At 31.0% G+C, this 12641-nt stretch overlaps 3 protein-coding genes across 6 annotated transcripts; 1 reads left to right on the top strand and 2 right to left on the bottom strand.

Annotated features, from left to right (window-relative positions):
- Positions 1–1759: 1759 nt before the first annotated feature.
- On the bottom strand, positions 1760–2582 carry LOC104700396 (gibberellin-regulated protein 12-like). Its single transcript, XM_010415912.2, has 4 exons — positions 2449–2582; positions 2313–2357; positions 2163–2193; positions 1760–2062 (listed from the first exon to the last, which is right to left on the bottom strand). Exons 1-4 carry the CDS (start codon positions 2509–2511, stop codon positions 1881–1883), a joined length of 321 nt encoding a protein of 106 aa, XP_010414214.1. The 5' UTR covers positions 2512–2582; the 3' UTR covers positions 1760–1880.
- A 394-nt stretch (positions 2583–2976) lies between these two features.
- LOC104700394 (protein JASON-like) lies at positions 2977–6078 on the top strand. The gene is made up of 7 exons (XM_010415910.3): positions 2977–3354; positions 3471–3599; positions 4066–4286; positions 4374–4998; positions 5087–5178; positions 5291–5404; positions 5721–6078. The coding sequence occupies exons 1-6, from the start codon at positions 3256–3258 to the stop codon at positions 5379–5381; spliced, it is 1257 nt and encodes a 418-aa protein (XP_010414212.2). The 5' UTR covers positions 2977–3255; the 3' UTR covers positions 5382–5404; positions 5721–6078.
- Positions 5519–12302, bottom strand: LOC104700395 (putative 2-oxoacid dependent dioxygenase). Of its 4 annotated transcripts, none has more exons than XR_015561465.1 (4): positions 11462–12292; positions 10562–10699; positions 6073–6394; positions 5519–5968 (listed from the first exon to the last, which is right to left on the bottom strand). XR_015561465.1 is itself a non-coding variant. In XM_010415911.3 (3 exons), exons 1-3 carry the CDS (start codon positions 11965–11967, stop codon positions 5717–5719), a joined length of 1080 nt encoding a protein of 359 aa, XP_010414213.1. In that variant the 5' UTR covers positions 11968–12302; the 3' UTR covers positions 5519–5716. The 4 variants fall into 4 exon arrangements, 2 of the variants coding, with proteins under 2 accessions (XP_010414213.1, XP_087313703.1); XR_015561464.1 differs by having other exon boundaries at positions 10678–10699; XM_010415911.3 differs by lacking the exon at positions 10562–10699 and having other exon boundaries at positions 11462–12302.
- Positions 12303–12641: the final 339 nt, after the last annotated feature.

Here is a 12641-nt window from a genome sequence, read left to right as displayed (position 1 = left end):
GACGCTTGGTGTCCCGGAGGTTCTCGTTGCTTGAGTTGTTATCAGATATAGGAAGACCACCATGGAGGATTCTTCTGTTATGTTTTTCCTCATGTGAATCAGTTGTGTTCTCAGACTGTTGAATAGGTGGAGAAGAAGGAATGACCTGAGGTTGTGGTGACATCAAATTGAGAAACGTTAGTGCACATCCCTAAATTCTAAGACTGCTTTTGAGTTCAGTTAGAGAGAAGAAACAAAAGAATCATCACAAAGTTTTGCTTATCGATGAAAAAAACATAAAGAGAAGAAAACACACGACTCGTTCGGCAAGATACATGGAAGAAACATATGTCATTGTTAAAGAGGCAAATCAATCTCACCAAATTCACCTTTGATTAATTCGAACAAGAATTTCATCAAAATCTACAGATTCTACAATCAAATTTTCTGGTTATCGAGAACTCTTTGGAAGAAGAGACGAGGTTAAAATTAGGATAGGGAAGAAATTTGAAATGATAGAATAGAGAAAGAGACACATAGTGATGTGAGAAGAAGGAAGAAGAGAAGAGAGACATAGAGATATCAATTCCTCAGGTAAGTCTCTCCCTAAACACACAATTGCCGTCTTATACAAAAGATTAAAAAATTCACAAAAGAGCAACTTTTGGAATTGTAGGTCCAATCGAGGTAAAGATGTCGTTTTTATTCAAGTTTTTAAGATTGCTTCAAGAAGAAATATTAGTGTTTGTGTAAATTGACTCACCTTTTATTTGTTGACTGAGGTCTTAAATGAAGATGATATTGAGCAAATTGCTGCTTTGGACCAGAACGTTTTATTTTTTAATGTTTAGTACAATACATGTTACTTACTACTACTTCAGAACTCTCTATGAGAAAATTTTCATTTTTTATTTTCCTTTCGATCATAGTAAATTTCAAAAGTTTCATCTTTGGTTTATGTCAGATTTATGAGACAAATGTTGAAGTGCCTAAACCTAAAGTACTTTAAGAGATCCATCAAGAACATTTAAAATGTAGACATCAAAGAGTAATATGTATTACTGTTCTAGAGGGTTTGTGAGTGAGAAACAAATCAAGAACTAATGGTTTGTAATCCCTAAACTTATTTGGTAATAAAATTTAAAATCTATTCAAAAACTAAATTTATGAAATAAAAACTTAAATATCATATGATGATGTAAATAATATTAATAAAAAATACTATTGAAATTATCAAAAACTTATGAAATTGATTCCAAATAACTTATATTAAATTATGAATCTAGAAAAACAAAACAGAAAAATATGACAAAAATAAAATAAAAAAACAATCTCGCGGCGTAGCGCGGATACCAACCTAGTAATCTCTAAATACTAAACACTAAATCTTACCCCTAAAAATTATTGTATATCATAAATCTACAATTGTTAATCCAAACCTAAAAAAGAAATTCTACACTTTTAAAATTTTTTTGTTTGTGTTGATGGTAATTTTTAATATTTGTGATATTTTTGAGAAAAAAACTAAAGCATGGTATTTTTGAAAAATATAACTTAAAATATGATATTTCGAAAAATCCTTTTAAGTAAAATATCCAACCGATTAAATTAATAATTACTAGTGAGTATTTTACTCCTTCATTTTTCTTTTAATTTTAAGGTAAAACATCCAAATATTCCTCTTTGTAAAACATCCAACCGACTAAATAAATAGTAGTAGTATTTTCTTTTAATCTTAAGGTATTTGACCAAAGATATTTGTGCAACTTTAGATTTGCAATAAGACGAAAACATTATATTATATTATATTATATAATACATATATTAAAAATAGGCACGGCCAACATAGATTTTATTAAGAAGAAACAATATATGTTTTGTTTATATTTGTTTATAAGTTATCATGGACATTTAGGTCCACCTTCTTTGGTCTTCCAGTTATCGTAGCAAGGGCATTCTTCTTTGTGTCCATATGTTCCCGATGGTACGCACAAACATTTCATACAACATTTGTTGCAAAAGAACAAACATGGTTTCTTGTGAGATGTCGCTGAACATCGATATTCACATGCCTTTGGACATTCTGGACAAAAAATACAATACAACATTAAACAAATTATTAACGAAATGGTTCAATTTATTGATTATATAAATGAAATAACACGGTTAAAAAAAAAAGTTACCTTCTGGTCGAAGTGAGCCTTCTCCTCCCATCTGAATTTGTTGGAGGATGCACATAAAGTTAAAGAATGGTTAAAGAAAAGAGTTTGAAAAAATTATAGTCTGTAATATTTTTTTTTTCATAATTTGATGTTTTATATAAAAAATTATACCTTAGAGGCTGAAGGTGCTTCAGCTGGACTATCTAATTCTTGGGTCTGTACCAAAACAAAATATATATATATAACTGTATCTCGACGACGTCATAAAAGTAAAATAAAAAATGAAAACAACTATTTGGATGTTTACTTTAGAAAATTGAGTAGCAAGCAACAAACCGGATATCATCAAGAAAATGATGAGTTTCAACATTTTCTCAAACTCTTTCCTTTCACTTCCGATTTTTTTTTTTTTTTCTTTTTGATGATGTATTTCACTTGACTGTTTGCATCTATTTATAACCAATGGCACTTGTATATATTATAGAAGGTAATTAAATATACTGAAGTTGTCAAATACAAAGCATTTATTTTATGCTGACTTTATTAAATTCAATGTATTTTATTTCCTTAAATAATTTATGAAATTAAAATAAACTGTTAATAATAATTGACCAAAAAAAATATCAATTATCACATGCTTTTTTTTCGTACTTGAAAAAAAGATATATTCTATTTTCGAATGTTCCAAGTTTGAATCACACGCGCCCGGGAGTGTAAATAACGTAAGAAATAAATAGTGAACCTTATAATAATAATAATTAATATAGATTTGATGCCATATTCAAAAATCGAAGCTCTCTCTCTCTCTCTCTCTCACTCACACACTCCTTCTTTTGGGATTTTCAAATTTGAAAAACAAAAAAGACTCATCAGACTCAGACCCACCACCTCCAACATCTCTCTCTCTCTCTCTCACTTTCTCGAGAAAAACATTATATATTTTTTCCCTCTTCATTGTATTTTGTAATAAGTTCTTCCATCGCTGTTCCTTTTTATTTTTATTTTACCACCAATAAAATTCAAATCACACGACATCATATCACAAAAACGCTTCACAACTGAGTCTGAACTATCACAATCTTCGCAGAGCTCGAGATTGTAGAGTAGAGCCGTCATGGGTTGTCTCTTCAAGTGCTGCTTCCGTGCTACTACTACTAAAGACAACGAATCAACTAGTGCTGATGACTCTGTTTCTCAAGTTCAATCCAAACAAGTAGTAAATTGAATTCTCATCATCGCTTCCTTGTGCTTTTACAATTCCAGTGTTTCAACTGTAATCTCTAACTTCTTTGTCGTTTTTTTTTTTTTTTTTTGTGATGATGATTTCAGAGAGGTCATCATGAATTATCGAAGAATCGTTTGTCAGCTTTGTTTTTATCTGAAGCTTCTTCTTCTTCTTCGCCTTGTCATGACAGAGAGGGTTCTAGTTTGAACTCTATGCATATTGACAAGGATGAGGTATGTATGTTGTTAAAAAATATATATATATTCAAGAATTATGTGGTTTTATTAATTCATTCACTCAGGTTCAAGTTTTTTGCTTGAGACATCTTTTGTGTGTTTTGATATGTACTGAATTGCGAGAAGAACTTGTTCTGTTATTGTGTCGAGGGGTGGTCTAAACTCTAGTATGCTCTGTTTCTATCAGGAATGAATTGTACATTTCACAAATCACAACCTTTGGGTTTTCATTTCCTCTGTTTTTGTGTGCTCAGTTGTATTGACAATAGATGTATTTAGATGATTGTAGCTCATGTTAGCTTGCAGGTAGTGTTTGCATCTGTACTACTAATAATTATCTGAGACTTTTGTGTCAGTTAGTTACTCTTCTGAACTTTTTGAAAAAGTCATAACAACAGAAAGTGATTTCACTTTCTCCAAAATGAGAACCTAACTTCACTTTGATTTTCTTGTGGAGCTACAGGCACAGGTTCTTAAAGTTTGCAGCATAACACCAGTGACACCGGTTGAGATTAAGAAAGCACCCAAAAAACTGGAAACCCCTCAACGTAGAGAACATTTTGGATCTACCCCTTCTTGGGTTTCCAGTAACTCTGAATCAGTGTTTCACTTGGATGAGATAAAGAATGAGCCCTGTGAAGAAATGGGAAGATCTGTAGATACTTCAGAGCAAACTCCCAGCAGGTGAATTGCTAGATGTTACTTTGCTTGATAGATATCTCTTTGCATGGCGCTGAACATTACTCTTTTTCTTTGTTTTGTCAATATCAGTTGCTTGACCGAGGCCCGTAGCAATGCAAGGATCTCTTCTGCATCTAGTAATGCTAGTGAAGAAAGCATTGGTACTGCGTTCAGGGACGAGGTAGATATAACCGGCAATGTATCACTCAAAGCTGGAAACGTTAAGAGTAAGACAAAGTCAGTGCCGTATGAATATGATTTTGATCAATCTTACTCTTCTAGTTCTTCCAAGAACATCACTTCAAGGAAACCTGAGATGCCTGCAAACACTAATATCCCAGCAACATCGCCTAATCCGACCGCATTGAAGATAACTGATGAGATTCAAACCCCTAGAACCATTTTTCCTGAAAATATGGGATCAGCAGGAAAGGGGAGACAAAGAGTCCAAGACAAGACAGAAATTGAATCTCCCACATCAACGATTTGCGAGGGAAAGTTAGAAGAGAGTACAGATGAAAAATACCCCATAGTCGAAACTAGTTGGGTGAAGCAGGGTAGTGACAAAAACATGGAGGCTTTATCCATAACTCATGGGGACAGACCAATCATTGGAATGGTTGCAGCTCACTGGAATGAGAAAGAACAATCTCTAATCTCACCCAAATGGTGGGATGGTAATGGGATACCAAACTCTACAAACAAGTACAAAGAGGTACTACTCGATCTCATGTTTCTTACTAGGCTTCTTCACATTTCCTCTCATTTGTTATGAAACGTAGGATTTACTTTCCTTAATGCAGGACCAGAAAGTGAGTTGGCACGCAACATCTTTTGAAGAGAGATTGGACAAGGCACTTTCAGAAGAAGGTGGTCATGGCTTCATCCCTCCAAGGTACAATTATTTCCTTCCCGTTTGCAGTTAATATATGAAAATGCTTATGTTGTGTTATTAAAATCACATTTGAAGATAGTAACCAATGATGCATAAACTTGTTGTTTTGCAGAAAATTTGGAATGGTGGAAGAGACTGAAAGGGACACAGCCATATCACATCTACGACATTCAGCTCAATCCATGTCAGTTGATTCCTTCTGAATACCGTGTGTGAATCTATGGAGGTAATACTCTTATGATCTCTACTAGGGTCGATTAAGTTTTTTGATTAATTTGTACTTGGAAGTAACAATTAACTGAAACGCATTGTCTAGCTATGTGCTTGAATACTATATATATACCTAGTAAACAACACAATGTAATATATATCTCAACACAAGAACTACAAAATGGAAGTTATAAGATACTGATGGTTTAAGTCTATAAATTAATGGATACACAATATATGTGAAATACTACTACCACATGTAGTTTTTATTGTACATTTGTTTTCGTGAAACTCAGAAATCCTCTAAGATTTTGATCCACTATTATTCTCAGATCCTGAAATGGAGCAACGGTGAGGTCCCATCTAGTCCTTTAGCCAAGTAATGTCTCGCCATCTCGGACGTGGTTGTGTCTCTATACTTGGGAGGGTTTTGTTCAGATAGAAACTCTTTGATAGGTCCATATACTTGTTCATTTGGTATGGTGTGCATGAAGAACGATGCGCTTGAAATGCGCGGCTCCTCGCCTCTATTTGCCAAAACCCTGTGCTCCACACTTACAAACTTATCGTTTGTTATAAGCTGCAAGCAACCATTGGAAAAAAAATAATTTTGTGAGATTTGTCAAAACATGGAAGATTTGATTTGTGTATTAAGTTTCTTGAAAACATAAATAACATATTTGCCTGTAAGAGATCTCCTAAGTTGACGATAAGAGCTTCGGGATTAGGAGGAACATCGATCCAGTATCCATCATGGAGAACTTGAAGTCCACCAATGTGGTCTTGAAGAAGTATAGTGATAAAAGATATATCTGTGTGTGAACTGATCCCAAAGGTTCGATCAGGCTCTGGACAAGGTGGGTAGTAATGTGAGAGCAACGACAAGCTCTTGGCGCAGTCTAGTTCTTTGAGGTGGTTAGGTTTTAATCCGAGAGCTTCTGATAACAGCTCAAAGATTATCTCTCCTAACTTCATCATTCGCTTGGAGTACTCCAACATTATTTCCCTGAAATATTATTACAGTTTGGTAAACTTTTATAACCGAACCAAACCGAAATTCATCAAATCAAAGTCAACCCAAACTCGACAATTTTTTTTTTTTTTTGTAACGGAACCGAATATGCGGAATAGATACAAAAGTAAATTTTACATTTACAAACAGGAGATAAGCAAGATACAACTAAAGATACTTCAAATATAATATTATTAATTATAAATATTTACATTTAAGATCATAATTGATATATTTTTTCTATCCAAAACCCTTTCTTCAAATCAAAAGGAACAAAAGTAAATTTTGATTTTGTTCACATCCAAATCTCAAAACCCGAAAAAATTGTACTCTTAATTACATTCTAACACACTTTCTATTAGCATTATTGCAAACATATTATTTTAAAATATATTTAATTTTATTTTATTATCTAAATTTTATAACTATAAATAAAACTTATATACAATTATGTTAAGACATGTGTTAAGTGACTCTTTACACATTTATCAAATCTCTCATTTTGAGAGACTCACTTTTTTTTCCCCTTATTTTTTTATTGTTTTATAATTTTTTATTAGTGAGAGATTCAATGAGAGACTTGTACATGCTTAACACTTTTTAGTTTTTACCAAAGTACATCGAACTGATATCAATTACATTCTAGCAGCCTGGAATCGAGCATGAAAGTTGAATACATTTCTGGATTTGATTTATGTAATAACGTACTAATCTTCAATTTTAAATATTTTCTATAAACTATTCACGTAATTATTATATTCCATCAAAAATATTCCAAATATTATTTATTTTTATCATTTTAATTAAATAAATAATATTCTAAAACATTCTAGAGTTTAAAGGGTTATTAGCTTTTATATAAATAAGTCATTTAGGCCTTCTTTTGTATGAGGTTGTTTTTGATTAATAACTTAAAAGAGCTTTTGATAATCGGGAAAAATATCATTTAAACCATGCATTTTCAAATTTTTGTCATTTAAACCATAAAATTTGTTGTAGGCCATTTAAAATATCAACTTTTGTTGACTAGCTCTTTTAAACATGAAGTTTCGTTGACCAAGCAAAAAAAGACATGACGTTAAATCCGATAACTGAGCAACTAACAAACGTTATTATGTCGTTAACCATTTTCGTTCTAACAAAAAGACGACGATTTGATAAAAATCTTAATTCAAAAATGTCATTTAAACCACAAACTTTTAAATTTAGGTCATTTAAACCATAAACTTTTTAATTTAGGTCATTTAAACCATGAACTTTAAAATCTAGTTCACTTAAAACATGAAATTTCAAATCTAAGTTATTTAAACTATAAACTTTGTTGTAAGCCATTTAAAACATCGACTTTCATTAACTGGGATTGTTTAGACATCAAATTTCATTAACCAAACCAAACTCGACATGACATTAAATATGCTAACAAAACAAGTGATATATGGTGCTTTTAGTGTCTTTCGTCTTTCATTTCATACTGTGTTTTTGTCGTTTTGTTGTGTCTTTTTGTTTTTGTCTTGAGTCTTTTTCATGTATTAAGACACTACACTAGAGTTTGAAGGATTGATCACCTTGTTTTATATCCATAGAATTGATCATTTTATTCTAGATTCTAGGTTTTTCTATATTATACTTGTGATACTTCTTGTGCTTGTGATTTTGATCCTTGTATTTAGCAGACTTAGGGGGTGATTGGTTACCACTTTTATGGTTGTTACTTTTAAATAGATGTAACTTTAAAATTTTTAAATTTGTGACTTAAAAAAACTCATAATTAGTAGGCTTTAAAAAACAAGAGCCTAAGAAGAAAAAATAAGGGGAAGTTAGGCTGTAAGAATATTAAGAATTTCTTTTAACGCTGTTAAAATATTAAAATATGATTGGAGAAAATTAAACTTTAAAGACTTTGGAAACAAAAAATAAAGCCTCTACAGCTGGTCTCCAATCGCCCCCTTAATATCAAGTCCTTTTTGATTTAAAGTCTAAAGATTTCTAGTCAATGAAAAATAATGTTTTACATGGTCTTCAAGAAATTTAATAGTTTAATTGACATACATGGTTTAAATGACCTACATTTAATAGTTTATGATTAAAATGATCTACGTTTAAAAATTCATAATTTAAATGACCTACATTTAAAAGTTGATGGTTTAAATGACGTTTCTTGAATTAAAACTTTTATTAAAACGACGTCGTTTTGTCAATAACAGAGTGATTAATGGTATAGTAACGTCTGTTAGTGGGTCCGTTATCAGATTTAACGTTCATGTCTTTTTTAGTTTGGTCAACGAAACTTCATGTTTAAAAGAGTTAGTCAATGAAAGTTGATGTTTTAAATGATCCAAGATAAAGTTCATGGTTTAAATGGCCAAAATTTGAAAGTTCATGATTTAAATGACATTTTTTCCTTTGATAATCACGGATAAGAGTATTCTCAAATGAAGTATTTGATTTCCCTGTTGATTGTGAATCCATTGATATCCGATAACAATAGAATCCAAGCTACGATTATCCTGCTTGAAATCCATTGATACTCAAGATTACTTAATTACTTTTGTATTTTATCTTGCTGCAACAGTTGGTATCATAGCCAGGTTCCACTAATTATTCTGAATCATATTTTAAAATCTAATATTATTCAATCTTGTATTTGTAAATTATGTTTAATAAATTTTCAAAGTCTAATGTTATTTAAGTAGAATTTCAAATACTTCTTTAAAATCTAGTGTGTATTTTTTAGAAATTAAATAAATTTTAACATATTTATGGATCGAGTCATCTGAACGGGTTCTTAAGTTTTTACGTTTTGGGGGTGATTGGAAAGGGCTTTAAAGGCTGAAATTTTTTTTTTAAATAAATTTAATTTTAGAAAAACTTATATAACTAACATAAGGGTGTTGTTAAATTTAGTTTATAATTTTAAAAAAAAACTTATAACTAATTACTTAAGGGTATTCTTAAATTTAGTTTCCTCATTACCTTGTTTCTCGTTTCATCAGTTTCAGTTTTGGGACCATATTCTATACAACTAGATAAGGGCCCGCACGATGTTCGGGGTTAAAACTTATTGAAGAAAATAAATCATAAATCTTAAACAAATTTTTAAACATATAAAAACAAATTTTATTTCGTGAATTAAAATATATAAATAATTTTAGTTAGAGAAAAAATCATATTTGTATTTACTTTAATACATTTATTTATATTTATATATTTTAAATATATTATAACAATTATTACAATAATAAAAAGCTAAATTATATCCCACCAAAAGTTTTGCCAAATACTCATCTTATTCACAAAATATTTAAAAACGTTACACAACTTATTCACAAAATATTTTACATGCAAAGAGTTCATCAAAGCAACATCTAGTTAGTAAGCATGTACAATTTTACTCTATCTTTTACCGTTAAAAATATGTTCTTACACCCAAAATTATTTTATTGTTAAAGTATGCTCTTTATCACCATCTATAAAATATCTTCTGAACAAATTAAACAAATTTCATATTGCTTTACTTTCAGTTTGGCATACTATTAGTTCTTATAATTACTTAAATTGTTTTGTGAAATAATTTATGCTACCATGATTTTTTTTTACTCCAAATATATTTTGGATGAATAACTGGTGAAAATTATCTACTTTATTACAATGATTTTATGACTAACCTAATAAAAGTTGAGAAACTGAGAAAAAGTTAATATATAACATAATAAAAATAAAAAATTTGAAAATTAAAATCACGATGGTATATATAAGTCTTAGATAATTCAAATATACAAAATAGAAACTTTATAAACAATCCAAAACATGACATAATCACGTTAAGGATCGACGACCTATTTACTCCTCAAAAGTATCACATTGTACCAAAATTACTTTAAACCATGACCTCGTCTCAAATATTCTTTAATAGTAAATTCTCAACTTATTTCTATATGAATCAAAAGTTCTCATATATTCTCCATATACCTAGATTTAAACGATTTACGAACTAAATCCGATAGAAAACCACATAAATCTGGTTCGAAACCAATTTTATAACGGTTTACCATTCCAACTTCCCAAATTTGAAAATCGCTTCTCAATTAATCGATCAAGCAGCTCTTGTTTCAGTATCAGAATCATTAACATTATTCAGAAGAGAAAACTCTAAATTTTTACCAGAAACATCAATCACCGACTAAGCTTCCAAACTTATAATGTTACTAATTGTAGAATCACTTTTGGAACCTTCATCAGTGTCTCCATCCTTGATAAAATTAGCAGGATTTATATACCTTCGATTCCATTTCATTGCATCTAATAGCTCCCATTGAAGAAGCCGCACGAATCAAAGACCCACGCAATAGATCGGCAAAATTATATCAAAAAAAAAATCAAAGATCAAATTTTTTGATATAAACATATAATTTTTTCTTTTTGTCAACATTTGGGTCACAACAGGCCAGTCCATTAGGCAAATCCCTACATTCATAAAGAGCAGGACTCGATCCCTAATGTGATAGTATCATCTACAATTGGCCTTACCAATAGTCATTGCACTAAGGTCACTTCACAAACATAATTTTTATGTAGCTATAATGTTATTTTCATAATTAGGTGTCCTATTACGTTTCAAAAGTAATAATTCTTTTAACATAACATATGTTATTCTTTTTAAATTTGTTATTCACTATTTATTGATTAATAATAATATACATGCTTAATGGATTATGTTTTTGTTTATACATGTCAAAATCTAATTAAGAAAAACGTATAATATAATTAGAATACAATGGAAAATATATTAGTTTCATTAGTTTTCCTTTTTGATTTAGGATTTTTTTTTAAAGATATAAACATGTAAATTTTATATAGATTTAATGTTATTTTCTTAATTAGCTATTTTGAAAAATAATAATTGTTTAATACGTGTCAATATCTCATCGGTATACTTAACATGTCACAATCTGGTGAGTTACTAACTTTGAGAACCAAGCTTTATATAATAAGATAATTGTAGTCTTTTTTCCTCTACCAAAATATCTAGTAGTGATGTCTAGAAAGAAAAAAAAAACGTACCGACAAACCGCAGGTAAGTCCTCTACTTGTAAACCATCAGGAGCCATAACCGTAGTTAAAGTATCTCTCCAATTGACAGCTTGAGAACTATAGAGATCAAAATTAGTGTTATACTTAACCTTTTTGGTCATGTCACGACTATAGAACGTTTTCTTCACTTCTGAATCCTGCTCATGAAACCCACGAATCCCATCTTTCATCTTTTCCATCACATCAACTGGGATCCCATGGTTAATCACCTGGAAGAACCCAAACTTCTCAACCGCGTCTTTCACTTTCGTGATTATACTCTCTCGCATGACCGTGGACTCGAACACACAGCCTCCAAGATCGATTGTTGGGATCTTCAACGTTGAGGAACTAGGTTTAGGGTTCGTAAAGGTAGCATGCGGGTGATGGAAAATGCGTGGGATTTGTGTGATCCCGGCGTCCATGAGACCCTTCACTCCAATCTTCATCTCGTCGAACGCTTTTACCTCATCGGTACGATCATAGTTTCCCACCATTGTGTATGTCGTTTCTTATACGAGAAGGAAATGAAAGGTTGAAGAAATTATAGAGAGACTTTTCTGCTCAGTAGTGTAGCTTGCTTAATCAGAGGTCTTTGACCTCTCCGTATATATAACAAACACAAAAAGTATTTGGTGTGACCCAAATACACCGTATTTGGTGTATGTGTGAATCGAATGCAATTTCAAAGTTGAAATAATAAAATTTCTCTCCGCAACGTTTGTTTGATGTTTGGATATCTTATCAAAAGAAAGAAAAACGTTTGGTTGATGTGTACAGTCCTTGTATCCTTTTATAAATAATTCTCATATAATTCTGATTTTTTCTACTCTTTCTTAGAGCCAAACAAAATCTATTCATATGCAACATATTTTTTTGTACTTTTCTAAATAAAGTTTTGAGAACCACACAATCATGATTCACTCTTTTTTTCTCCTAAGCTCAAATAGTTCTGCTCCAGTGGTCGTCCTCCACCGTCCAACTTTAATGTATGTCAATATGTATCCCTCGCACAGCTAACGATAATGCCAACTCTATCATTGTTACGTTTTCCTGTCGTGAAACTCGTTAGTCTAACCACATTCCTCTATATACTCTTGGCGTGTTAAATGTTACCATATGATTCGAGCAAATAACTTTACTTGGAATTAAAATCAATGTTCAAAACATG

The sequence above is a fragment of the Camelina sativa genome, chromosome 7 (assembly GCF_030686135.1).
Source record: "Camelina sativa cultivar CO46 ecotype springtype chromosome 7, ASM3068613v1".
NCBI lineage: Eukaryota > Viridiplantae > Streptophyta > Magnoliopsida > Brassicales > Brassicaceae > Camelina > Camelina sativa.
This window is presented reverse-complemented; position numbering and strand designations above follow the sequence as displayed.

What these genes read in the sequence shown, in the direction of transcription:
- LOC104700396 (XM_010415912.2), bottom strand. Translation starts at nt 2,511, where the DNA reads ATGTTGAAACTCATCATTTTCTTGATGATATCCGGTTTGTTGCTTGCT. An exon ending in TTGCTACTCAATTTTCTAAA is followed by an intron (nt 2,358 to 2,448) that starts GTAAACATCCAA and finishes GTTTTGGTACAG; the next exon opens with ACCCAAGAATTAGATAGTCC. An exon ending in AAGCACCTTCAGCCTCTAAG is followed by an intron (nt 2,194 to 2,312) that starts GTATAATTTTTT and finishes CAACAAATTCAG; the next exon opens with ATGGGAGGAGAAGGCTCACT.
- LOC104700394 (XM_010415910.3), top strand. Translation starts at nt 3,256, where the DNA reads ATGGGTTGTCTCTTCAAGTGCTGCTTCCGTGCTACTACTACTAAAGAC. An exon ending in CTACAAACAAGTACAAAGAG is followed by an intron (nt 4,999 to 5,086) that starts GTACTACTCGAT and finishes TCCTTAATGCAG; the next exon opens with GACCAGAAAGTGAGTTGGCA. An exon ending in CATGGCTTCATCCCTCCAAG is followed by an intron (nt 5,179 to 5,290) that starts GTACAATTATTT and finishes GTTGTTTTGCAG; the next exon opens with AAAATTTGGAATGGTGGAAG.
- LOC104700395 (XM_010415911.3), bottom strand. Translation starts at nt 11,967, where the DNA reads ATGGTGGGAAACTATGATCGTACCGATGAGGTAAAAGCGTTCGACGAG. An exon ending in GACTTACCTGCGGTTTGTCG is followed by an intron (nt 6,395 to 11,461) that starts GTACGTTTTTTT and finishes ATAATATTTCAG; the next exon opens with GGAAATAATGTTGGAGTACT. An exon ending in ACTTAGGAGATCTCTTACAG is followed by an intron (nt 5,969 to 6,072) that starts GCAAATATGTTA and finishes GGTTGCTTGCAG; the next exon opens with CTTATAACAAACGATAAGTT.